The sequence below is a fragment of the Hylobates moloch genome, unplaced genomic scaffold (assembly GCF_009828535.3).
Source record: "Hylobates moloch isolate HMO894 unplaced genomic scaffold, HMol_V3 SCAFFOLD_12, whole genome shotgun sequence".
In the NCBI taxonomy this organism is placed as follows: domain Eukaryota; kingdom Metazoa; phylum Chordata; class Mammalia; order Primates; family Hylobatidae; genus Hylobates; species Hylobates moloch.
Window position 1 is genome coordinate 31,761,091 of NW_026652287.1, and position 25,374 is coordinate 31,786,464.

At 38.2% G+C, this 25,374-nt stretch overlaps 1 protein-coding gene and 1 non-coding gene across 2 annotated transcripts in view; both read left to right on the plus strand.

Annotated features, from left to right (window-relative positions):
• Positions 1-3,266: 3,266 nt before the first annotated feature.
• The window catches only part of SLC5A8 (solute carrier family 5 member 8), a 54,534-nt gene continuing 32,426 nt past the window's right edge, over positions 3,267-25,374 (plus strand). The window contains exons 1-6 of the mRNA XM_032171507.2: positions 3,267-4,007; positions 8,954-9,019; positions 11,295-11,346; positions 18,302-18,369; positions 19,686-19,840; positions 22,850-22,990. Coding sequence (XP_032027398.1) covers positions 3,657-4,007; positions 8,954-9,019; positions 11,295-11,346; positions 18,302-18,369; positions 19,686-19,840; positions 22,850-22,990 — 833 coding nt within the window. The 5' untranslated portion in view covers positions 3,267-3,656. The remainder of the gene's footprint in view (positions 4,008-8,953; positions 9,020-11,294; positions 11,347-18,301; positions 18,370-19,685; positions 19,841-22,849; positions 22,991-25,374) is intronic.
• On the plus strand, positions 14,092-14,198 carry LOC116479857 (U6 spliceosomal RNA). The gene has a single exon (XR_004251144.1). It is a non-coding gene; the product is annotated as a U6 spliceosomal RNA (small nuclear RNA).

Below are 25,374 nucleotides of genomic sequence, written 5' to 3' on the forward strand. Positions count from 1 at the left end.
TGGGAGGGGTCATCCTTATAAGTAAAGCACTATAGTTTGGTAGAGATGGAAGAAGCTCAGATGCAGCGGACGCCGTAACCGATTGCTTTTATGATGGTATTTCATGGTGATAGTTCGAGAACGCCAGACAGAGGGAACAGATGATGATATTGTCTCTGTCCAAAAGAGTCATAGTAAATGCAAATCTGCTTATCATGCTATTGAGTTAGGTACTAAACTTTGCTATGCCATCCAGTTGTAAAACCTAGAGCCCCAAAGAAGAGAATAATAAGATAGAAAACAACACAACTAATCTTTTGGCTAACACTAAGTCTGGAAATTACCCTTCCATTTGAGATGATTGCCAGAAAAATCATCAATATATATCCTATGAAAAACTCCTGAGGGGCAGAGGAATGGGATCAATGCTTCAAAGACTCAGAGAAAGAAAATCACTATAAAAATTATTTGCTCCTTGAATTTAAAATATATTTTAAGAAAACTGCTTGACATTCTAAAGGTGAAAAGAATTTAGAATGAGATAAAAGGGAGAAGATTACTTTTAAAAATTCAGCAACATTAAAAATGTAATGACAGAAGTAAAATCTACATCGGGAGTAGGAATGTAGACTCCTGTAGCATTACTATGACAGACACCAGAGTCAATGACATGAAAGACAAACTTAAGATCTCTTCAGGTATGTGGGTAAAAGAAAAAAGGATTCAAGTGAATAATATATAGGACTGGGGCTGGGCATGGTGGCTCACGTCTGTAATCCCAGCACTTTGGGAGGCCGAGGTGGGCGGATCATGAGGTCAGGAGATAGAGACCATCCTGGCCAACATGGTGAAACCCCGTCTCTACTGAAAATACAAAAATTAGCCGGGCGTGGTGGTGTGCACCTGTAGTCTCAGCTACTCAGGAGGCTGAGGCAGGAGGATCGCTTGAACCTGGGAGGTGGAGGTTGTAGTGAGCCGAGCTTACGCCACTGCACTCCAGCCTGGGCAACAGAGTGAGACTCTGTCTCAAAAAAAAAAAAAAAAAAAGAATAATATAGAGGACTGGATAGATTTATTTAAGAATTATACATTTCTGAGGAAGATACTAGAAGAATTAGAACAACAGCAATTAAAGATATCACTTTAAAAAACAAGACCTGACTATTCAAATTGAAAGGACTCACCATTCTAGATGATAGTAATGAAAAGGGGGCTATTCTAGAAATGCCCTGGCAAATGTTTGGGAATGCAAGTATAAAGAAAAAAATCACATCTATTAGCATTCTGTCATAAAGCAAGTAATTTATGAGGAAACAAAAACCTAGCTGTTCTCAGATAGCTCTTCAATAAGAAATGCCAGAAGACAACAGAAAAAATACTTAAAATTTTTTGAAGAAAAAGGCTATGACCTAAGAATTTTCTCAGCTGAATTTTTTTTTCTTATATGTGAAGACAACAAATGAACAATGCCATATGTTCAAAGGCTCAGGAAATACAGCATTCATGTATTCTTCATGAAAATATTATTTGGAGACATACATCAGACACCTGAAAGATGTGAAAGAAGAATAGGGTATGGATTACACATAGTTCATGGCATTATGTAAATGTTATAAAGCAAGATGACATAGCTTGGGAAAACAGAAGCTGTGTCTAATAGCAGTACTTCCAAGCCATAACTTATACTAACCCAATTCTCAATAAATTGGAAGGCAGCTAAACAATCACACAATGCTAGTATTTTATAGTGTCAGGGTCTATTCACATATAATCTCATTTAACCCATTTTAATTCCGTGAGATAAAAAGCAATATCCCCATTTAAGATATGGGAAACTAAGACATAGAAGGAAGCACTTCACTAAGGTATCATGGCTCGTAGGTGGCAGTCAAGAGGTCAGTTTGCAGTCTACAGGTTTAACCTCAGACTATTCTGCTTCTAACATGATTACAGAAATGTATTGATCATTAGTTGCCTGAAGTTCTGTTCTTAACTGTAGGTATCCAAAAGAAGATGAATTTTGTTTAGATAGCATTTTCCCATGTCTAGGTCTATTGGCTTTAAAGAAGTTCCCAGAAGTGAATCCAATTCCTAGAATGATCAAACTGGATTCTTTTGTGTGTTATTCTAACAGGTTGCTTTATATATATATATAATTTATATAATATACATCTATAATTTTATATATTATATAAAATATGTATAACATCATATGTAATATATAAATATAGTACATTTCACACTGGTAGGACATAATTCCAAACCACATATTTGTTTAACCAATTGAATTACTTGGATTTAGCTTCTATTTCCCTCTTTATTTCCTTCTGAAAATATTATACAAATAACATCAGTTTACAAAAAATAAAATCTGATGTAGCTTTTTTATCATACACTAGGCTAGACTAAATGCATTCTGTGGATTGTTTACCTAGGACCAGCTGGTATATTATAAAGTTGTATACAAATTAACAAGGACTGCCTGAAATAGATCGATAGCTGAGCACATTTGGCTGGAGCATCTATTTTAGAAGGAAAACCTGAGAATCATATTATTTGAGTGTGATTCATGTGTTAATAGTATTTCAAGACAAGCCACTTAAAATATGTCCTGAGTGAAGATACTGGAAATGATCTTTTCTTCAGCGCTTTCAAGTGTCTTCATTTAAGTGTGCACATTTTGCCTACCTATAACACGTATCTACACATTGTGATTAAGAGAGCAAACTCTGAGATCAGACCTAGATTAAATATCTTAATCTCTGTCAGTTGATTGGGCAAGTGACTTAATCATTCTACAGTAATTTCTGCATTTGAAAATGCCTATCTCAAGGGTAACGAGAATTACACTTGTTCACCAAAAGAATTACACTAATATAAAAAGTGCCAAGCATGTATGTGTCACATGAAGCCTCATTAAAAAGTGGGTATTATTGTTAATCTTCCAGTAACTACTATTTCCAACAACAGGCTGAAGGGGCTCAGAAATGTTTGTTGAGTAAAAACACAAGGAAACAGTAGCACAGATTTTCTGCTCTCCTTTATGATCGCTGACCTGTCTAAGGACTGTGATCTCGGTTCACTACAGATTGTCATCTGCATTAATCTACTGTCACCCATTAACCTATCAAATAAGGCAGTCTAAAAACTCCAGGTGTCCCTTTCCGTAAGGACCCGGACTGTTGAACTGGAAAGCTAAAATTCAAGGCGTGACAATTGCCCTTTGTCCCACATTCCTCCACCGGCCGCCTGCTTATTTAAATGGTGCGTCCCCTCGGGTACCACTTGAAGAAAACCTGCGCAGAGCGCTCCCTGTGTAGATTCGCTGGAAGCAGCTGAAGCTCCAGTTCTCATCTGCTCAGGTGTCCCTGGCGCCTTGGCGAACTCGGCCACTCCAGTTCCTCACCTGGTGAGCGTTCAGGGCAGAGGGCCGATTTTCCTAGGTCTCATACCTGGGTTTGAGGGGCGCGGCTCGCAGCGGCGGGTGCAGGGGCGACTGCCAGCCCTCACCCCGCCTCGGGGTGCGTTCGGAGGCCGACACCTGGAGGACCGCCTCCAGTCCCCGCGAGACGCCACGCCTGCGCACCGGGGATCGGGGATAAGAAGTGCGCGCCGGACTCCGGCTGCGCGCCGCGGGGCTACCAGTTTGCGCGCAGGGCGCAGGCGACCGTGCGGCCATGGACACGCCGCGGGGCATCGGCACCTTCGTGGTGTGGGACTACGTGGTGTTCGCGGGCATGCTGGTCATCTCGGCCGCCATCGGCATCTACTACGCCTTCGCTGGGGGCGGCCAGCAGACCTCCAAGGACTTCCTGATGGGCGGCCGCAGAATGACCGCCGTGCCGGTGGCGCTGTCCCTCACCGCTAGCTTCATGTCAGCCGTCACCGTCCTGGGCACCCCCTCCGAGGTCTACCGTTTTGGGGCCATTTTTAGCATCTTTGCCTTCACCTACTTCTTTGTGGTGGTAATCAGCGCGGAGGTCTTCCTCCCGGTGTTCTACAAATTGGGAATTACCAGCACCTACGAGGTAAGGGGCAGGGTGGGCTGGGACCATGCAGGGCGCGGGGGAAGGGGACTCTGCAGACCTCTGGAGGCATTTTCTTGGGGGCAGACTGTCACTGCCACATCGAAATCTCTCCCCGTCCATCATCACCCTCCCTCCACTCCTCCCTGTCCCCCTTCACCTCGCATCTTTCCCTTCTACTGAGAGGTGTCCTCTAAGGGTGAAAAAATCCTTGGGATTTACTCTCCTGGGCTTAGTGAAAAAAAGAGGCTTCCAAAGTGAACGGAAGTTTGCAATAGCAGTGCTCGCTATGGTCCTTTCTACCTTGAGCATCTTTGATTCCCAGGCAAGAGGAAAGATTTTTGGGGAAGGTAAGTTCTTCAGGTTTCAGGCCCTGCTTCTTGAAAGGAATACTCTTGTTCCAGGTCCTCAGTGCCATTCACTCTTCCAAGATAGTTGGTAAAGAATTTGTGCTCCCCTTCCTTCCCCTTCCCCTTCCCCTTCCCCTTCCACACACACCCCCTTTCCATTGAAACAGGCACCCAAGTGGCTAAGGTGTACCAGTACCTGTATTTGGGACCAGATTCTACCACTTACTAGCTGGGTGACCTTGGGTGACTTACCCAACCTTTTGTGCCTAGTTCCTCAAAAATAAAATAATACCACCTACCTCATCCAGTTGGGAGGATTAAATGAGATGACGCAAGGTGTAGCATTTAGAATAGTGTTTGACACAGAGTAAGTGCCAGATAGGTATTGGCCATAATTACTGTGGTGGTGCTAGTTGTGGTGGTGGTAGTTATCTTGGGATCAGTAGGAAAATTAGGCAGCAAGGTTCTCAAACAGCTCTGCCTTCTCTATGGAAAGATAATTAAGGAAAACTGTCTTTCCTCTATTGCACAGGTCCCCTGGCTATAGGTTTTCTCAAGTTGTCTGCAAGAAAGGGCTTTGAAAAGACGATGCACGTTTAGTTTAAAGAGCTGTTGAACGGGAGGTTGGAGGGGGGGGGGGATCAAAGCTCAGGGGAGTGGCGGGGCCCAGTTCAGTGTCTTCAGTGGTCTCCCTCACCCAGGCACTGATCCATGAACTCCATGGGACAAGCCTGCAGAAGTTTCCTCTCTATTAGGCCATTACCCAGAGGACTCCAATCCAGAGATTCTGGCAGGTGGTTTCCTAGTGAGGCTGGTTCAACTGGTGCTGGGGACAGGGCCTTAATGGCACAGCAAACATTGGTGACACATTCTGCCTGGGCTCTAGTGACATCTTCCAGGGCGAGGAACTCCTGGGCAGCATTGCCTTCCATTCACTCTGGGGCTGTGTTTGGGAGAGCTCAGTAATTATCCCAGAAGTGAGCAGGATGCAATTTCTCAGGTTTGCTCAAAAGTGACAAACTGGCGAAATTCCCCAGACCAAATTCAGTTCTGTCATTTTTTTTTTTTTTACTTCTCCTTATAGTGAGAAGAAATAAAATATAATTTCAGACTATGACTTCTTTTGCGAACTCAAGAGGCTGGTGACACTGGGCCCATGCTCCCCGTGGCCACAGGAACTCGAGTTTATAGCTATTGCTCTCACTCTCTATTAAATTTTTATATTGAGGTCTTATCTTTGTGTTTTCATGGTTACTGTTTTTTTGGTAGAGAAATTTTTATCTGCATTTATGTCTTTATCAAAAAATGTGAAAGGGAAAATGGACAGGGGTAAAGGGATCTCTTGTTTCCAGGGAGATGTAAGAAAACATGTATCTTAGTGGGTGGGAGGAATATTCCAGCATGTTAATATGTGAACACCTGGCCACTGTCACTTATGTGTTACCTGATGGAACCTGCAGGCATCTGAGTCTGTGAGCTGTGATCTATAGCTAACCAATCCCCAAACTTGGAAAGGGTTTAAAGAATCTGGCATGAGGACTTCAGTCCCCACACATGAATGCTGCTCTCATAACCACTGACCCATGCCTCTTCGGGGCTACAACATTAACTCAACCAGAAACAGATTTGCCTCATGTTTGCAGTGGTAGAGGCTAAGTTAGCAGGGGTTCCAGCTAAAAATGGCAAAAAGCAAAAGTTCATTGAATGCTGAACACATACCAGGCACTGGGCTGCATTGCATGTTTTACATACATTATCTGACTCACATCAGAACAATCCTTGTGAGGGAAGTACTATCAAGAGCCCCATTTTGTGGACAGACTCAGAGTAAGTTAAGCTACTAGGAATGTGAAGCAGTGTAGACATATGCCTAGCAGCATACTGGCTGTTTCTGAAGGATCTGATGAGTCTGTTATAACCCCAAGCAATGCTTACGCCAGTGCAGAGAGAACAAGGGAAGCAATACAGGATGCGTGAAGTTGTGGGCACACTGCAGGCATCCACCTCTGGGGTGCCAGGCAGTTGGGAACAGGGAAGTTAGGCAACATGCTAAGACCCTCCCAATTGGTCATGGCAAAGACTTTCCTGTGGAGTATATTGTTTATTGTTTTATGCTGAGAGGTACAGAATCTATACGAATATCCAGTACAGTGTTGAGTGATTGATACCCTGGCATTCTTGCTCAAGTATGAAATTTCTCCCTGTTGACATTTCTTTAGTGAAAATTAGCTGTTCACAAGCATTTTTTTCATCCATCACTGCCTTCAAAATGTAGTCCTGATAGGTGTTTAGCAACTGCCAGACCCAAGTATAATGCAAGAATCCAATTTAATCCACCAATTCCTCAAGATCCTTCTGGAGCCAACTAAATCTGTGTTTAAACTGAGTTGCTTAGACCTCATGTTTGTTTATTATTTATATATTTATTCATTTCAACAGAAGCGATTCAAAGTTCTGAGGACCACGAGAGATCTTGATTAATTTGGGCACCTATCATTACTCTGCAATTATGTCTAGAAATCTTACAAGTATTCCCTAAGGCTGCTGCACAGTGACTTGGGCATCTGGTCCAGTCTCTGGGTATTTCTTCAGCAGCCTAGTAGTTGATGGCTGAGATCGTAATAGACTTCTTGGTTCTGTCTTGAGTTGGTCCTTGGGCTGAAATCACAGGTTTCCCTGGATCAGCTGATCAACTTACTTGGTTCAGGTTGGTTCAATTTATTTGGGTCTCCAGCAATTTGGATTCATGTACCTAGAAAAAACAAAGACTTCTCTTCTATTGATGTCCATTCACATGTTCAGTGATTCATAGAGATTTACAAAGCAAACAAACCAAAAATAAACTTCTAAAGAAATATAATAACACTGCCCTGTTCCCAGGCTTAATAAACTTCTCCAGTCTTCCAAAAAGGCTTCCAAAATATCCTTGAATGATTTTGACACGTGTAATTTATTGAGATTCAATTTTCTCCAGGCCCATTGATTTGGATACCACTAGCTTCTTAATATCTTACTTTTTGAGTTCACATTTCCCCATCCATTTATGTCACTGAATAGTCTCCAAACCCTGCAAAATGAGAGGGAAACAAATTATTATTATGCCCCTCATTTTAAAGAGAAAGAACCTGACATTTGGAGAATGATTGCCACAAGCTGATGGAGTCAGGCGTGGGACTGGGTCAAGGGCTGGAACTCTTCCTCCAGTGTACTACAAGGCACTGTGTATTTGTCACCCATCAGTGATCTGGAAGTGGGGTCTTACTCTGTGTTAGTTTCACCCATTCACTTATTAAGTCTTAAATACGTAGTCAGATTATTTACTTATATTTGCAGAATAATGTGCACAGATTTTGGCATCAAAAGTTTTAAATGTGTACTGTGGCCCTGACAAGTTTGCAAGGTTGTCAACTTGATGTTCTCTCTGAGTCCCAGTGTTCTTGTCTCTAACATGGGTTTATACACAGTACCCGGCTCATAGAGTTGTTGGGAGGACCATGCACACAGCAAGTACTCTGTATGTGTTAGCCATGATCATGGGGCAAAAATATCAGATGTCTTTTCCTCTGATTATTACCTAATGCCAGTTTTTCCTTCCTCTTCTTTTCTACTTTATGAATATTGTTGTCAGCCTTAAACTTCTTAGTAATTATATTCAAGTTAAAGAAAATCTTAGATCCCAGCTCTGAAATTCTATGATCCTAACTCTGTAATATGTATACTATAATACATTATATAACATAGTAGACAAGCAGACTATGTTATAAGACATAGCAGATTTCAAGTAGAATAGGAAAAATTGGCATGGTTATTGGTGCTGAACAGAAACTGACTTGGGTGATTTAAGTTTAAAAAAACAATTGTTAGAAGGACATGGGGGTAGCTCACAGAACAGAGGGACAAGCTGAGTAAGCAAGCCTGGGAAAGGACAGAAACCAGGGCAGCCTTTTCAGGCCACTCTGTCAGGATCAGTCATTTTTTGTCTTTGTATCCTGCCTTTAAGATTCAAATACCCAATGGAAGGAAAAGCTGATTGGCTGAGCTGGGATCATGTGACTTCCTCTTGGTCAGAAGAGGCAGGGCAATTGACTGACTATTCCATCACAATAGTCTGCAGTCAGAAAGGGTTGATGCCCCAAGTGAGTCAAGAAAAATGTATGGAGTAGATACCAAGAGAAAGAGAACAACAGATTGCTCGCTCTAAAAATACAGAAAGTAATTTCATTTATATGACATTCTGGAAAAGGCCAAACTAGAGAGGGAGAGCAGATCAGTGATTGCTAGGGTTTGGCGGGGGAGAAGAGGGCTTGATCATGAAGGGGAAGCCCGAGGGAGTTTTCTGGGAGATGGAACTGTTTTGTGTCCTGATTGTGACAGGGGTTACATGAATCAGTGTGTGTTAAAACCCATTGAACTGTACTGTAAAACAAAAGAGTCAATTTTGCTGTGTATAAATAAAAATAATACTAAAATAAAAATACAGAATACAAATCAGTTATGAAGTTGCTTTACATTTCTAAATTTAAATTTTCTTGTTGAGCTGCTGATTTTAAAAAAGGCATCCAGAGGATTCGCATTTTTTTTTTTTTTTTTTTGCAACAGTATTTAGAACTTCGATTTAACAAATGTGTTCGTCTCTGTGGAACAGTCCTCTTCATTGTTCAAACAGTAAGTAGCTCTCCATTTATTTGATCTTTTGTCAGCTAAAATGTTTTTAACCATGGCATCTGGATTAAGCTTACCTGGGAATCACATAAAAGACAAAAAAGAGATGTTGAAAATATGAGGGAAACAAAAAAGGAAAAACACTTGTCACTGTACAGCATCAACCCCTAAGATCATCAAACAGTGTTTCAGTAAATGCTTTACTTCCTGGGATTTAAGTGAATGTTAAATATTATACTGATGAAGCAACAGTCAGAAAATATGCTTTCCTTTATCTGACCTCCCTTCACCTCCACCAAGGTGACAGGAAGGGCATTACTACATGACAAAGATATTTGTTGCTCACAGTGGGAATTCTAACAAAAGGAAAACAAGTAGCATGTTCACAGTATTTCTGTAACATATTAATAGGTATGAAAAAGTTAACTTCCATAGGAAGACAGTAGGAAATAATTTTCTTTGAAATCATACTTTAAAAGTCAGTGCTCTTTTAAAAATTAGACTATAAGAACCAACTAAAGCAGTCCTTAGAGTGTAAAACAACAGAATCATAAACTCTGGAGGACTCTTCAAAGCCAAATACTCAATCCAGTAATTCAAGAACATGCACTTATAGATCTACTGATTGACACAAAGGGAAAGCAAGGATTTGCCAAGTGGTCAGTGACAGAGAATGCTCTCCACTGTACACCGTGCTTCTGGAAGATTGTAATGATCATTGTCACGAGTATTTATATACACATTTTCCTCTTGTCAGTTAAGCACTTTAGGGCTGGGTTTGTTAATGGAGGTTGTGGAAGAGATTTACATTCTTGTCTCTAATTGCAATTCCATTTCTCCAATCAAAAGCTACCTAAGGGCCAGCCGCGGTGGCTCATGCCTGTAATCCCAGCACTTTGGGAGGCCGAGGCAAGTGGATCACCTGAGGTCAGGAGTTCAAGACCAGCCTGGCCAACATGGTGAAACCTCATCTCTACAAAAATACAAAAATTAGCCAGGCATGATGGCAGGTGCCTGTAATCCCAGCTACTGGGGAGGCTAAGGTGGGAGAATCGCTTGAACCCAGGAGGCGGAAGTTGCAGTGAGCTGAGATCATGCCATTGCACCCCAGCCTGGGCGACAGGGCAAGACTCTGTTTCAAAAAAAAAAAAAAAGCTACCTTAGGATTTGCTGCAGTGAGACAGAGTGCCTTTGTAAATTATGTAACTTGACTCCATTTTATATCTTTGCAAATTATATAACTCAAATTTTATCAGTCCTCGACAACTGCAGTGTAAAAGGAAGGAATCCTTTGGTGTCTCTTAGAGACTTGAGCCTGGTAGCTTGCATTCGCCAACTGTTCAGACCCTCATTGGATCTTTGTTAGAGATGCCAACAGAAATCAGAAGTAGGGATAAGTGTTAGGAAGGTGGCCTGTGGTCATTTTTTTCGATCTTCAACTTGGACAGAATAATGACTGTGGAAAGTCAGTTCATTTTTGCAAAAAGAGGGGAGCTTTACCACCTCCCATTTGAAGGACTTCATAGCTCCACTCATGTAATGTAATCAAACATTCAAAGGTACTGAATAGATTTTTATTTTCATAATATGCTTTTATGGAATAATCATGGAATTTGCTTTTATGGGATATATTTGAAAGATCAAATGCAATCAGAATTATATTTTGAGAAAAAGACTGGATTTATCTTACTCATTACTGTACCCCAGATCAATAAATAGTTAAGTGTATGAATGAAAATAATGAATAATATTAAAAAGATTGAATGTGGTTTTCGTTGGCTTTCAGGATTTTTTTAGTGCAAATTTATACTTTTGTTTAATTTATGAACTGTAAAAGTTTAGAAATAGGTTTTCCAAATTTTTACCATTTTCTTGATTAATTATGCAGGGATTAACCGTTTGAAGACATAATTGAGGGGTCATCCTCTTTTATATTATTATTCTTTCTTTTTTCTAATTGTTTTAGATGTAGGAAATTTTATTTCAAGCTTGAGTTGGTGGATCAGTGACCATTTGCACTAAGCACCATATAAAGTCAGTATTTTTACATAAGCTGGTCACAAAAAAATATTTGTAACTTATGATCATACCATAAACAGAAGAGTCAACTTTACTTAAAGATTTTTCAAGTTACAAACAAATTTTATTAGGTGTTTTGAAACTGTTGTTTTAATTCATAATTGAAGTTATAGGGAAACAATCAATATTTTATAACTCAGACATAATTCATGAATTTTATAATTCATATAATTCATTTGGCTTTCTTTCTCCCCCCTAGATTCTGTACACTGGAATTGTTATTTATGCCCCTGCCCTGGCTTTGAATCAAGGTACATTTTAGAGTTGCCAGTTAGGTAACTCACATTTTGGGGTTCACTTTCAACAAGCCTTTTCTCCTTGGGGAGATGAGGAGATGGAGGAATGCTTCTAGTAACCTGCATCAGCTTTACTTAGCGGGGCAGGCTGGGTTCAGTGTCTACGCTAGCTTCTTTGGGTTTCTGGATGGATAGCTCCAAAGTGTCTGTAGACCATTATAGAGGTGGACTTCTCCAGGTGGTACTTCTCTGGGATGTGCCCACCAGCCCATTCACTCCTTTAGAATTAAAGCTCCCTGCAGCCAAAGTCAGGATTGACGGCATCCCCTCCTGTGAATCTATAACCTGGAGCCCATCTCCAGGAAGCTTCCCTGTAATTCTGCTCAGGCCTGTTGTAAAATCTGGCAGGGAGAAAAGCTTTCTTCTCCACACTTCTAATAAGGCCCAAAATGAAAGAGAGAGAGAGCCATGTGATTTGAATGATCAGGCTGCTCCTAGTGACAAAAGGACAGATGTCTGTAGTGCCCTTACAAATAAATTTAGGAAGATTGTGCTGCTCAACAAAGTATCTATACTCTCTAGATTTGGGAAGATAAATGCAGTGAGGCTGGGATAGTTTATTGAAGCAAACGTTTGTGCTAGTCATAGTTTCAAAAGGCTTTGGGGAAACGCCATGCCCTTTGAATTCTTATCTATTCGAAGTGAATTTCTCTAAAACGTCCTTGTAAAATGGACATGTGGACTCTGTGATGGGAAGAATGTGGTACAGTCCCTGGGGTTAATATGACATGAAGAAAACCTACTAATTCCACACTCTGTTTTCTTGATTTTATGATAGACATGCCAGTAGTTATCACCTAAGTTTATGAAGTAAACAGTATTATTGCCAAGAGGAACTTCATGTATAAGGTGCTCTTGAACTCTGAATCCTGGGCATGTTCCACATCAGTATTATCAACATCACAAGTGGATCATTTCATTTGTCGAGAACTGAGTTATAAACTTCATAAGTTACCTATTTAGGCCTTAAGTGTAATTGAACATATTATGGTTGTAAAGTACAGTTCTGGGAAAAACTAGAGGACTGACTTTCATCTGTGAAGAAATCAAGCATTCTGTTCTTATCAGGCTCAAACCACTCCCTGAGAGTAAATTAGAATGAAAGTGAAGGCGTTTTGATGACTGGAGTGTCAATTGTGTGTTTTACTGTGACCAAAGCTGTAGGTATAGGCATAGACACAGAACTTGGTGTGCAATAGATGCTCAAAAAAGCTTATTTAACTGAATTGAAAATTAACATTCTCTAGGTCTAACCTCTTTTTTTCTTTTTTAAATTTTGGAAAACCTCAAGCAAATACTAAGAGAGAATAGAGCTCCTTAATGTGCTCATTCATCACTCTATGTTAATATTTATCAACTCATGGTCCATTTTAATTCACTCCCCCTTACCTCTACTAGATTATTTTGCTGCAAATATGTTCTGTCATTTCATCTGTATTTCAGTATGTCCTTTAGAACTAAAGACTTTAAAAACCATAATCATACCACCATTGTATCTAAAATATTAATATTAATTTCTTAATTTCATATCAAGTCAGTGTTCACATTTCCCTGATTTTTTTCAGTGTTTGTAAGAATCAGGATCCAAATAAGCTTATGTGATTGCAATCAGTTGATGTCTCTTAAGTTTCCCTTTTCTGCTTTTTAAAATTGAAAACCAATTTTCTTTCTTTTTTTTCTGACCACCTGATGCCTGTTGAGAAAACTAGTTTTTATTGGGGTATAGTTAACATACAATAAAATGCACAGAGCATGGGGAAGTGTACAGTTGGATGAGCTTTAATAGTTGCGTAATAGCTTGTGTAACTACTACCAGCTCAAGATATAGACTATTTCCATCATCCAGTCTCAAATTTTCCTTGCATGTCTTTCTAACAAATCTCCTGTGGGCCCAAGAAACCATTTTCTGACTTATGCTACCATAAACTAGTTTTCTCCGTTGTTAGATTTTATATAAGTGGAATCATATAGAGCCTTTTGTGTCTGTTTTCTTTTGCTCAGCAAAATGTTTTAAGATTCATTCATGCTGCTACATACATAAGTAGTTCATTCCTTTTTTTTTTTTTTTGCTGGTAGTACTTCATTTTATACCTCTACCAACATTTTCTTACCCATTCTCTTGTTATAGACTTGGGTTGTTTCCAGTTTTAGGCTATAGTGAAGTAAGCGTGCCAAGAACATTCTTCTAAAGGTTTTGTGCATTTTGTTTTTCTTTTTGACACCTGTTTTCACTTCCATTGGAAATGAAATACGTGGATGTAGTATAAAATTAAACATATAATTCTATTTGGACCCAGCTGAGGATAGAAATATGTGCAAATTTATGAGAAACTGCCAAACAATTTTTCCAAGTGACTGTATCATTTTACATGTCCACTACACAATATGTGAGAATTCTAGTCATTCCACATCCTTGCCAACAATTGATATTATTCTTTTTTATTTCAGTCATTCTAGTGGGTATTATCTATTATTTTATTGTTGTTTCAATTTTCACTTTCTATATGACTATTATGGCTTAGCTTATTATTAGACTATTATGGCTTAGCTTATTGGCTTCTGAAATAATAAAGTGAATAAAGACAAATAACCTAATAAAAAGCGAGCCAAAGATTTGAACACTTCACAAAAGCAGATATTCTTCCAATACATTACATGATATATCTATTCATTTACCTAGGCCTTTAACAATTTCTCTTGGTGCTCACTTTGGCAGCATGTATACTAAAACTGGAACAATACAGAGAATATCAGCATGGCCCTTGCACAAAAATGATATGCAAATTTGTGAAGCATTCCATATTTTTAAAAAAGGAAGAAAAGAAATAATAAAATAAAATAAAAGTCTCAGTAATGTTTTATAGCTTTGGATGTTGATGTCTTTTACTATTTCTTAGATTTATTCCTAGATAATTGATGTTTTTTATGCTATTGCAAATGGCATTGTTTTATAATATTTTTCAATTGTTCATTGCAAGTATATAAAAATACAACTCACTTTTCTATGTTGATATTCCATCCTGAGAACTTGCTGAATTTACTTTTTAAATCAAGCAGATTTTTGGTGATCCCTTAGGATTTTCATGTTGTTTATGAATAGTGATAATTTTACTTCTTTTCTAATCCTTATAGTTCTTAGTTCTCTTTCCTGCCTTATTGCAATGTTAATGTGGAAAGTTACATTGACTGAATTTTGAATATTAAACCAATTTTTGCATTCTTGGGATAAACCCTGCTTGCTCATAATATATTATCCTTTTTTTATATACCGAATTCAATTTGCTAACATTTTGATAAGGCTTCATAAATGAATTGAGAAGTGTTCCCTCCTCCATTTTCTGAAATAGTTTATATAAAATTGTCTATTCATTTCTTTCATGCTTGGTAGAATTCACCCTGAAGGCATCTGGGCCTACTCTTTGTTTTTGTAGAAAGATTTTGGTTAATAGATTCAGTTTATTTCATAAATATAGTTATTCATATTTTAAAAGTCTTGTTGGGTCAGTTTTGGTAAATTGTATTTTTTAGGGAATGCTTCCATTTGGTCTAACTTATCAAATTCATTAGCATAAAGCTGCTTATAATACCCTCTTGTTATGCTTTTAATGTTTATAGTATCTATAGTGACATCCCTTCTAATTATTCCTAATATTGATAAGTTTTCTGTCTTCTTATCTTGATATATCTTTCTAGTATTCTATTGATGTTTTAAATCTCTTCTAAGAATCAATGTTTTGGCTTGTTGATTTTCTTTGTTTTCTATTTCATTAATTTGTGCTATTTATTGTTTTTTTCTTCTAATCACTTTGGGTTTTCTAGCTTCTTAAGGTAGGAGCTTAGGTCATTGATTTTAAATATTTCTTATTTCATAATGCAAACATTTAAAGTTATTAATTTTTTTGAACCACTGCTTTATCTGCAGCCCTTATATTTTGATACCTTGTGTTTTTATTTAGTTCTCAAAATATTTTCTAACTTCTCCTGTGATTTCTTTTGGCCATGGGTTATTTAGAAGTGTATTGCTTAATTTTCAATATTTGAGGATTTTTCTATCATGTCTTTTTGTTATTTATTCCTAAATTAATACTGCTTTGGTCAGAGAACTAATATGATTTTAATCATTTGGAACTTATGGATTTGTTTTATGGCCCAGGATCAGGTCTATCTTGAACATTCCATGTGCTCTCAAAAAGAATGTATATTGTGTGCTTGTTGGATGTAATGTTCTATTTAAGGTCAAAGGTTTAGTTGGCTAATAGTGTTATCACATCTTCGATATCTTTATGAATTTTTTTTACTTGTTCTATCAATTGCTGAGAGAAGAATGCTAAAATCTCCAAGTATAGTTATCGATTTTTCTATTGCTCCTATTTCTCTGTCAATTTTTACTGAATGTATTTTGAGGCTCTTTTAAAGTCTCTTCTTAAATTTACAATCTCCCTTCTATTTCTTTTCATTTAAATTGCAACTTATTTGCTGAAGAAACTGGGTTATTTGTTCTGTCCAGTTTTCCAGGTTCTAGGTTTAACAATTACATCTGTATGGGGTCATTTAATGTTCACCATTCCTCTGCATTTCTTGTAAACTGGTAGTAGTTTACTAGTAGTAGTTAGATCTAGACTCTTTTTCAGACTCCACTTCAACTTTTTGGAAATCATATTTCATAGGAAGTATCTATAAGTTTATTTCCTTCAGGAGTCCCAGAATGTCATTTGAAAAATTATCAGCAGCTATTGATGATCATTCTAGATTCATTATTTCATTAGGGCTTATAAAATGGAGTATTCTAGTTCTGTGAATTCTTCTTCATTAGTTAGATGGAATACTGCTATAAAGAGAAACTTCATCTTATCAACTATTTGCTTTCTCTGAAAAATAGTTTGTATAGGAAAGGGAGGATAAATGTCAGTTTTTTCCCCTTATGAATTTTAAAAATAATAAATTGGTTTCCTACTATCCCCCAAGGGTGACTGAGATTTTTAAAAAATTCTTATGAACTCATGGATTTAAAGGTTTGCTGTTATTTCATAGCATTATCGTTAGTATTATTATTGATGCTCAAATTGTCCCATTTTTATCCAGCCAGAGCCCCCTTAAGTTCCTCCTGATTTTAACCTTAGCTGCATATTGGACTCACTTGGGGGGACTTTCAAAAATACCAATACCTCGGTCCCCATCACCAGGACTCTGAGTTAATTAGCCTGTTGAGTGGCCCAGTTATCAGGATTTTATGTTTCCTCTGTTGATTTTAATGTGCAGTCACAATTGAGAGCCACGCCACAGATGTAATAGTTTTAGAATAGCAACTCTAAGCCATAATGAATAATATAATGGCCTAACACGGTTAAAAATATTATTCTTTGTTGTTCTTTTTTCTTAGGTGTATCTCAGTAGGAATGTATGTTAAATTATTGTGTTAAATATTTTGTGACATATTTCCTCTGTGTGGTAATGTCACAAACTTGATGTACAGTTAGGTTCCATTTATTTCATTTTGTAATTGATTTTGAGGAGTTTTTTTCTAATTTAATTTTATAATTATGTGGAATATTTATGTGTTCCAAAGTGAAATCTATACATCAAAATATGTTTAAAGTAGCCTGACTTGTATCTCTGTCTTCTCTACCCTGTTTTCTCCCTCTCCTGGAAGTAATTTTTTGGCTTTGATTTATCCTTTAATTTTAGTATATGTACTGCTGAAACAAGCACAATTCTTTTCTTTTAAAAAAATGAAATAAAGTCTCCACTTCTTAGATAAATAGGAGCAAATTATAAAGACTTTTCTCCATCTAGATCCCGTTTTGGTAGCATATATCTTAGTAACACCTTCTTCAAGGACTGGCGAAATTGTGTGTTTACATGGAAACGCAGAGGAGAACAACACACAGTGGGGCCTATTGGAGGGTGGAAGGTGGGAGGAGGGAGAGGATCAGGAAAAACAACAAATGGGTTAATGGGTCCTAGGCTTGATACCTGGGTGATGAAATAATCTGTATAAGGAACCCCCATGACACAAGTTCACCTATGTAACAAACCTCCACATGTACATCTGAACTTAAAAGTTTTTTTAAAAGCATTACCGGCTGGGCGTGGTGGCTCACGCTTGTAATCCCAGCACTTTGGGAGGCTGAGGCAGGTGGATCATGAAGTCAGGAGATTGAGACCATCCTGTCCAACATGGCGAAACCTGTGTCTATTAAAAATACAAAAAATTAGCTGGACATGGTAGTGCGTGCCTGTAGTCCCAGCTACTCAGGAGGCTGAGGCAGGTGAATTGCTTGAACCCAGGAGGTGGAGATTGCAGTGAGCTGAGATCACACCACTGCACTCCAGCCTGGTAACAAAGCAAGACTTCATTAAAAAAAAAAAAAAAAAAAAGCATTACCATTACCTCTCTTAAATTTCTGAAATCAGATCTGCAATCTGCAATGTTATAAAGATTACGTTTGAATCCTTTCATGTTGTCTTCATTTGAATCTACACATCATAGCAATTTGATATTGTCATTATATTGTCAGTATGATACATTATCCTCAAATTCAAGTATTTGCAACATTACATAAAAATAGAGTGTTTATCTGAACCGTGTCTAATTGGGAGAGAGATAAGAAATACCTGTCACAGTATCAAGGAGTTTCTTAGCTTAATTACAGTATAAATGCCTTTCCATGTATTGAATTAAGCCAGTGTCGGATCTGTGTGTCTGAGAGTAGAAGATTATCAAATAGAATTTTAAACTCCATTTGTTTTTGAGACATTTATGAGATTTGGACCTAGTTTTAGCTTTAGGCAAGTGGGTATAGAGGAAGGTGCCTGATAAACGATATAGCTTCCTTCTCTGATGATTTTTGAGGATTATTTTTATTGTGCATATTTCACAATTATATATGCATTCTCTTTTTTTCCACAGTCACAGGATTTGATCTGTGGGGCGCGGTAGTGGCAACGGGGGTGGTCTGCACATTCTACTGCACACTGGTATGTCCAGGACATATTTCCCTTTTCACTCTACCCACTTGCTTTGCAAAATTGAAAATTCCAGTTGTTGTATACTGCAATCTGGTTTGTTCATACCTACTCTCCTATTCCCGACCTCCGACGGTGTAACTGTTTTTGTGTGAGAAATAATCTGTAGTATAATTTGATCCTTTGTAGAAAATGGAGCATAACTGAAATTTTTTCTTTTATCTGATCCATTGCAATGGTTACTAATCTTGTCTCCTGATTCATCTGTACTGTTGCCAAGTTATTATATTTGTGCTCATACTATTCCTCAGCTTAAAAACCTATCCTAGGTCATAGGTGCAGTGGCTCCCGCCTGTAATACCAGCAATTTGGGAGGCCAAGGTGGAAGGATCGCTTGAGCCCAGGAATTTGAGACAAGCCTGGGCAACATAGTGAGACTCTGTCTCTACAAAAAAAACAAAAAAATTTTTAAGAATTAGGCAGGCATGGTGGCATACACCTGTAGTCCCAGCTACTTGGGAGGCTGAGGTGGGAGGGTCGCCTCAGCCCAGGAGTTCGAGGCTGCAGTGAGCCGTGATTGCACCACTGCACTCCATCTTGGGTGGCAAAGAACACCCTGTCTCAAAACAAAAACAAATCTGTGATAACTTCCCCTTGCTTATAGGTAGGGGTGACAAAATATGCAAAATCAGTATGGCATGGCACTGATATTATTATGTGTGCTGGTCCTCAGCAGTGACAAAATCTTATGGAATCCTTGATACTCTATGTCTTAAACCTTTAGGTGCTGGATCTTGTAGAAGATGGGGCCCTCAGCCAGGTGCTGGTTCAGCTCACGTCATAGAGAAACTTGGGAAATTTCTGGTGGTGGCTAGTACAGATCATTTATAGTATATAACAGTGGATATGACCATCTGAGTGCAAACCAATTAAATATCAGCTCTGCCTGTAGAATAAAATTCATATTATTTACTAGTAATTTGACTCGGATTTTTCTTCCCAACAATCTCCCGACACCACTCCACTTCATTCTGTGGAATGTGTCTGGCCACATTCAGCATGCCATCTAGTTTCACTCCTTTATGCTTTTGCCCATGCTGTTTTGTCTGCTGGACGGACGCTGTATCTTTGCCTCTGCTTATGTTTGAAGGCTTGATTTAAATATATCCTTCTGTATGAAGATTCTCCCAACCTGACTGTTTCCCTTGAGTGCACTTCTTGGCCAACATTCATGTTTTTATCACTTTTGTCCAGCATAGTGTATAAGTGTGTAGATGCTTAATAATGTCTGATAGAAGCGTTAATCCTAATATACTTTCCCCTCAAAGGGTGGTCTTAAAGCAGTTGTCTGGACAGATGTTTTTCAAGTTGGGATCATGGTGGCTGGATTTGCATCTGTGATTATACAGGCTGTGGTGATGCAAGGTGGAATCAGCACTATTTTAAATGATGCCTATGATGGTGGAAGATTAAATTTCTGGAAGTAAGTGTCTACTACTTGGGTAACTGAACACATCTTTTGTATTCTAAAAATAATCTCTTTATTGAAATAGTAGATTTACATTAAAAAACAAACCAACAAATTGCTAAGGATGTGGTAGAGCAAATTGAAGCAGAGAAGTAAATATGTACGAAGCCTCCCTCTGTTCTTTAAGGGATTAAACCAGTCAGATGGTACTTAGCTACATGGTGCTTAGAGTGATGTTTCCTCCTGAGAAGGGACTTAAAGCAAAAAAAAGTATTTTCTTCCAGGTATTAAAGTCCAGAATAGGTTGAAAAGTGGGACAGGGTGATAAGGAAAGAGACAGTGGAAAGTTAAGAAAAGGCAGCTTCTGGCCGGGCACAGTGGCTCACACCTGTAATCCCAGCACTTTGGGAGGCCAAGGTGGGTGGATCACCTGAGGCCAGGAGTTCGAGACCAGCCTGGCCAACATGGCGAAACCCCATCTCTACTAAAAATACAAAAAATTAGCCAGATGTGGTGGCAGGCACCTGTAATCCCAGTTGCTTGGGAAGCTGAGGCAGGATAATTGCTTGAACCGAGGAGGCAGAGGTTGCAGTGAGCCGAGATCACGCCACTGCACTCCAACCTGTGCAACAGAGTGAGACTCTGTCTCAAAAAAAAAAAAAAAAAGGGAAAAGGTAGTCCTCTTAAGAGACAAACACTAGCATATTGGATTAGCACCTGCCATTAAAAAAAAGAGAGAGACAGAGACAGACACTGAAAGACAGTGATTTCATTTTGACAATTTTTTGTTTTAAGCAACTTTGAGAGTTTCTCTTTTGATATTGCCCTGGCACTCTATAGTATGTTAACATAGTAGCTTATGATTATGTATTATAATTATATGTATGTATTCTATAATGAACATTATCTAATATTAAGTATTATTTCTAGAGAATTGATTAGGAAAGTTATGGTCGATGCTTCAAATGACAGTACAGCAGATGATGTAACATGTTTTAAAGAGCTATTCAGTTTTCCTAAAGAAAGAACAGTGAAGAGACTAAATATTTCATCCAAAGTCTATCACACAATTCAAAAGAATATTGAAAACACTTTCCGTTTTGGATCAATAGTGTTGTCCTTTTGCAATATGGAAAGGGACCCATGTTGTCTTGAACTAGCATATCTTCTCTTTGAGATAGCAGCCCCGCTTTGAAATAGGCAGTTTGAAGAAAGAAAACCCATTTTGCACTCGGTGGCTCTTTTCTGGTCTTCTGAAAGTAAGCACCAAAGTTTGAGAAAAAGCTTTTTCAGAAATTGGACAGGGTCAATGTGTTAATTTGCAAGAATAAATTTTAGTGAATCAACTTCAACTATTTTCAATATTTCTTTCCTTCTTTTAGCTCAAGATTCATATTCTAAGGAAAAGAGCCTCTAGTTGCCTAGCTTGGACCACGGTTCCACCCCTTGGCCAGGGCAGAACTAGATATTTTGACTGATCGTCAATTGAGACTATTTAATGGAGAAATGGTAGTTTCCCCAAAGCAAACCTGGGTTGCTTTTACCAGAACAGGGAGAGGGGAAGTCCAGGAAGTGGAAACAACCAATGACTACTCTTGATTACTCCCAAATCTCTTCCTGGTAGGCCAGACTAAGGAGAGAGGGTATGGAACCAATCCTTTTTCTGCAAGATAGCTGTCACTTTATGAGAAGGATGCATATATTGGAGCACAGAAGTGATAGCTTATATACATTAGTAAGAGGTTTTTAAAAAAAATTAGACATTTTTATGACCTTAGCTTTGAAAGTCATTAAGTAACAATAAAAAGCCTTATTTGTGTTTCATACTTTTCAAGAGTATCCCTTGTTATTCTGATATGTTTGGAGAATATGGTAGACAAAATATTGCTCAAGTTAAGATAAATGAAGAGAAGAAGGATATTGTATTGGTATTTTCTGTGTTGTCTACCATTGGCCTATGTGTTCTGTATGGCCTAAACCACTAAACTGAGTGTTTTAAATCTTGTCATACTTCCCTCAGATAGCTTACTGACATCTTTTGGCTCTTCAGTTAGCTAATATAGTGGCTTCTCTCTCTTGGGGAGAAAGGGTCAACACTCTTGAAGCTCTTACACTTTGATATGAAATGTTAGACATGAAATAGAGGCTCTCACATTTCCGTAAGAATGCCAGAATGAATACGCATACAATTAGAGCGCTTTACTCAATGATCTCAAATATAAGATTTGAAATGAACTTGCAAAATTTCATAATTTTAAGGAAGTCTCCATGAAAGCTAACTTTGCAGAAAGTTTTCTAGCTCATATTGTGCATCAGAGATGAACAAAATCATTCCTTCCAATAAAAAAGATTAAAAGATCTTTCAAATATGGAAGTTGAGCTTTCTCTGTGACAGTGTTTTGGACTTAATGTACATGTTGTCATAAAGTGGCTTTAAACTATTAGTATTTAGCTTGTACACACAGCATTTTAATAAAGCATGATTACAATGACATTCAGTTTTTAGAAAATGCAAAACTTTAAACTGCATTAATTGACTGATTTGTTGAACTTGAATATAGATTAGAGCTATGATTACATGTGCTGGGTGAGGAATTCGATACACAAAATGTGTTAATTTCGTGTTCATTTTAGTGCCATCTCTACTGCCATGGTGCACTTAGAAATGTTTTTCTCTTTCTCTTTCTCTATGTTTCATGTTCTTCTCTGATTATATCATGTCAGATTTGTTTAAACGACAGTTTCCTTCCATCACAGGAGAACAATTTATATAAATGCTCAGAATGATTACAACATTCATTTCCCCCTAGTCTCTCCTAGTATTTCCAGATATCTGAAAATAATATTTTTTATTTCGTTGAACTTAAGTTGGAAATATTTCTATATTTTATATTAATTAATAAATTTGTACATATTTATGTATGTGTTGTGTATATAAATATACATTGCTTGCTTCCAAATATAAGAGGACTTTTTTAGTCTCTGCTAATAGTTCAGATTTGTTTTCTGTTTCTTGTCATTTAGTTTTAATCCTAACCCTTTGCAAAGGCACACCTTCTGGACAATTATTATAGGAGGGACCTTCACATGGACTGGCATCTACGGTGTCAACCAATCCCAGGTGCAGAGATATATTTCTTGTAAAAGCAGATTCCAGGCAAAATTGTAAGTCATACACCATGGTATATGAATCATTAATAACCATCAGTTGTCTTTATGGAAACTCTTCCATAAGTCACGTTTAGCTCCTTTATGTCTTTTGTGTCATGAAATTCCAAGAGATAACTGATATATTTGGTTCCAAAAGGACCAAGAACAAATTGGTACTGTATGTTTTAAATCAGCTATTTGAAAATATTTATAGGAATTATTAATGAAAACAAATCAGCATTTATTGTGCATCTGTTTGCATAAGAACCTATGGGGGATAAATATATATGGCCTTTGAAGAAAGTTAACCTCAAATTAGGAAAATACATGCAAGTATGTGAAAAAATAAAATAATACTGGAGATATATAACAGTTTCATGAAACAATATAATAATACAGAAAATGTTCCAGAGTATATATAGTGCTTTATATTTCATTTTCAGACACAGTCATGGATTTATAACCCTGCTCTAATATTTGCTACTTGAGTGATCCTGGGCACATTCTGCAGTCTCTTTGAGCTGCAGTTTCTAAACTTGTAAAAGGAGCATAAGAAATACTATACACCTCATGGGAGGTGTCGTAAAATACTGTGTTTGGCATACGCATGGTAAAGGCCTAGTAAATGTAAATTCCTTTTTCCACTTCAACTGATGTGATGTGAAGGTGGAGGATGGATGAGAGATTCATGTTGAACTGGCAGAATGAATATGAAGAATGATCATAATTTGGGCAGGTGGAGAAGAGTAGGAAGGCATTGTAGGTAGGTGGAGTGATTTGGATGAATGCACAGAGGCAGGAAGGACAGCATGGTCCGGAACTCTCAAGCCCATCTTGGCTTGAGCAAAGAATGTGGAATGGTGGCTGGTTCCTTCTCTGGAGGCCTCACATCACTGCAGTGCTCACCACTCCCTATGCTGATAAATAGGCTGACTCTGCTCACATGCTTTTAGGGGCTTTAAAGCTCTAAGGAGATTGAATGAGAGTCCGGGGTGGATAGGGTGAGGGAAGGAGGGACAATTCTGTTTCTATTTAAAGGAGAAAATGAAAGTATTGTGATGTCATATGTCAGAACTCAATATATTAAGAGTAAATTGGTTTAGAGATTACCTAAATCTTTGAAGAACTCACAGTGAAAAATCTGTGTGAATATGGGTATAATAACTGGATATGGGATCCCCTCAAAATGAACTTAGGAATTCTGGTATTTTAAGGAATATTGGAGGAATGTAATTTATAGATAGAGTAGTCTATTGTACTTTTAAATCTATACTAGAGCTGATACCTGTCCCAGAGTAATTGTGGACAAGCTCTTCTTCTCTTCCCTTGGGAACATGAAACCCAAAAAGCCTGACTTGATAACTTAAATAACAGCATTAGAGCTTTCTTGATAAAAATCAATTCCCATAAGCATAGTGGATCTCCTGCATGAAGCAGACTCTCGGAACCCAGGGGACTCATTTTCGTCTGACTTCTCACACTTATGCTATGGTAAGAATAAATCCCTGCTAAAAAACCAAGACCTACTGATATTGATTGACAAAAGACAGTATGAGATGTTGATAAGTGGTCAATCTGAACAGCATCAAAGTGAAATAAAACAATATATTAAACTCATATATAAGAGAGAGGAGGTGTTTGGGCAAGAGAGTATCTGGGCATAATTTTCTGGTGATTTGGAGATGAGCTAGCAATAGCAAAACATACTGCAATGTTAGTCAATTCAAGGGAGAAGGATAAATCTGATAAACACACCTTTGGTTCTTCCGGAAGCAGACTCTGAGGTTGAGGTTAGCATGGGAGAGTTTATCAGAGAATCGCTGTATGTAGAAGGGAAGAAAAGGAAACAGGATTGACGAGAGGGAGACGCTGGACTGTAATGCAGTCTGAACAGAGGCCTCAAAGGGAGCTCTAGAGTTAGGGTGGCTCTTCAGACTAGTCCCATGTTAGGGTGAGGGGACTGGGCCTTTAAACCTCAGAATCCGTTTGTCATTGGATGCAGACTCCCCAGGGGGGGTGGGAAGAAGGAGGCATGACTTCAGGGATGGTACCTCTTTTCCACCTAGGGCAGCTCATCACTGTCCACTACAGCACCAGTGGAAAAAATATGTAGCCCTCTTAGCAAGAAAAATGTTTACTATTCAACTGATTATTAAGACATAGGATTCAATAACATTAACACTAATATCAATAACTAGTATTTAACAGGGGTTTATTATGTGTAAGTACCATGCTATATGATATATACTGTTTCATTTAGTTTTATAACTTCATGACATAGACATTGCTATCCTACGCTTCAATGAAGAAACTGAAGATCAGAGAGGTTGAATTACTTGCCCAGGGTCACTTATGGTACAGCCAGGATTTATGCTCAGGACTGGCTCCAGTGCTGTGTG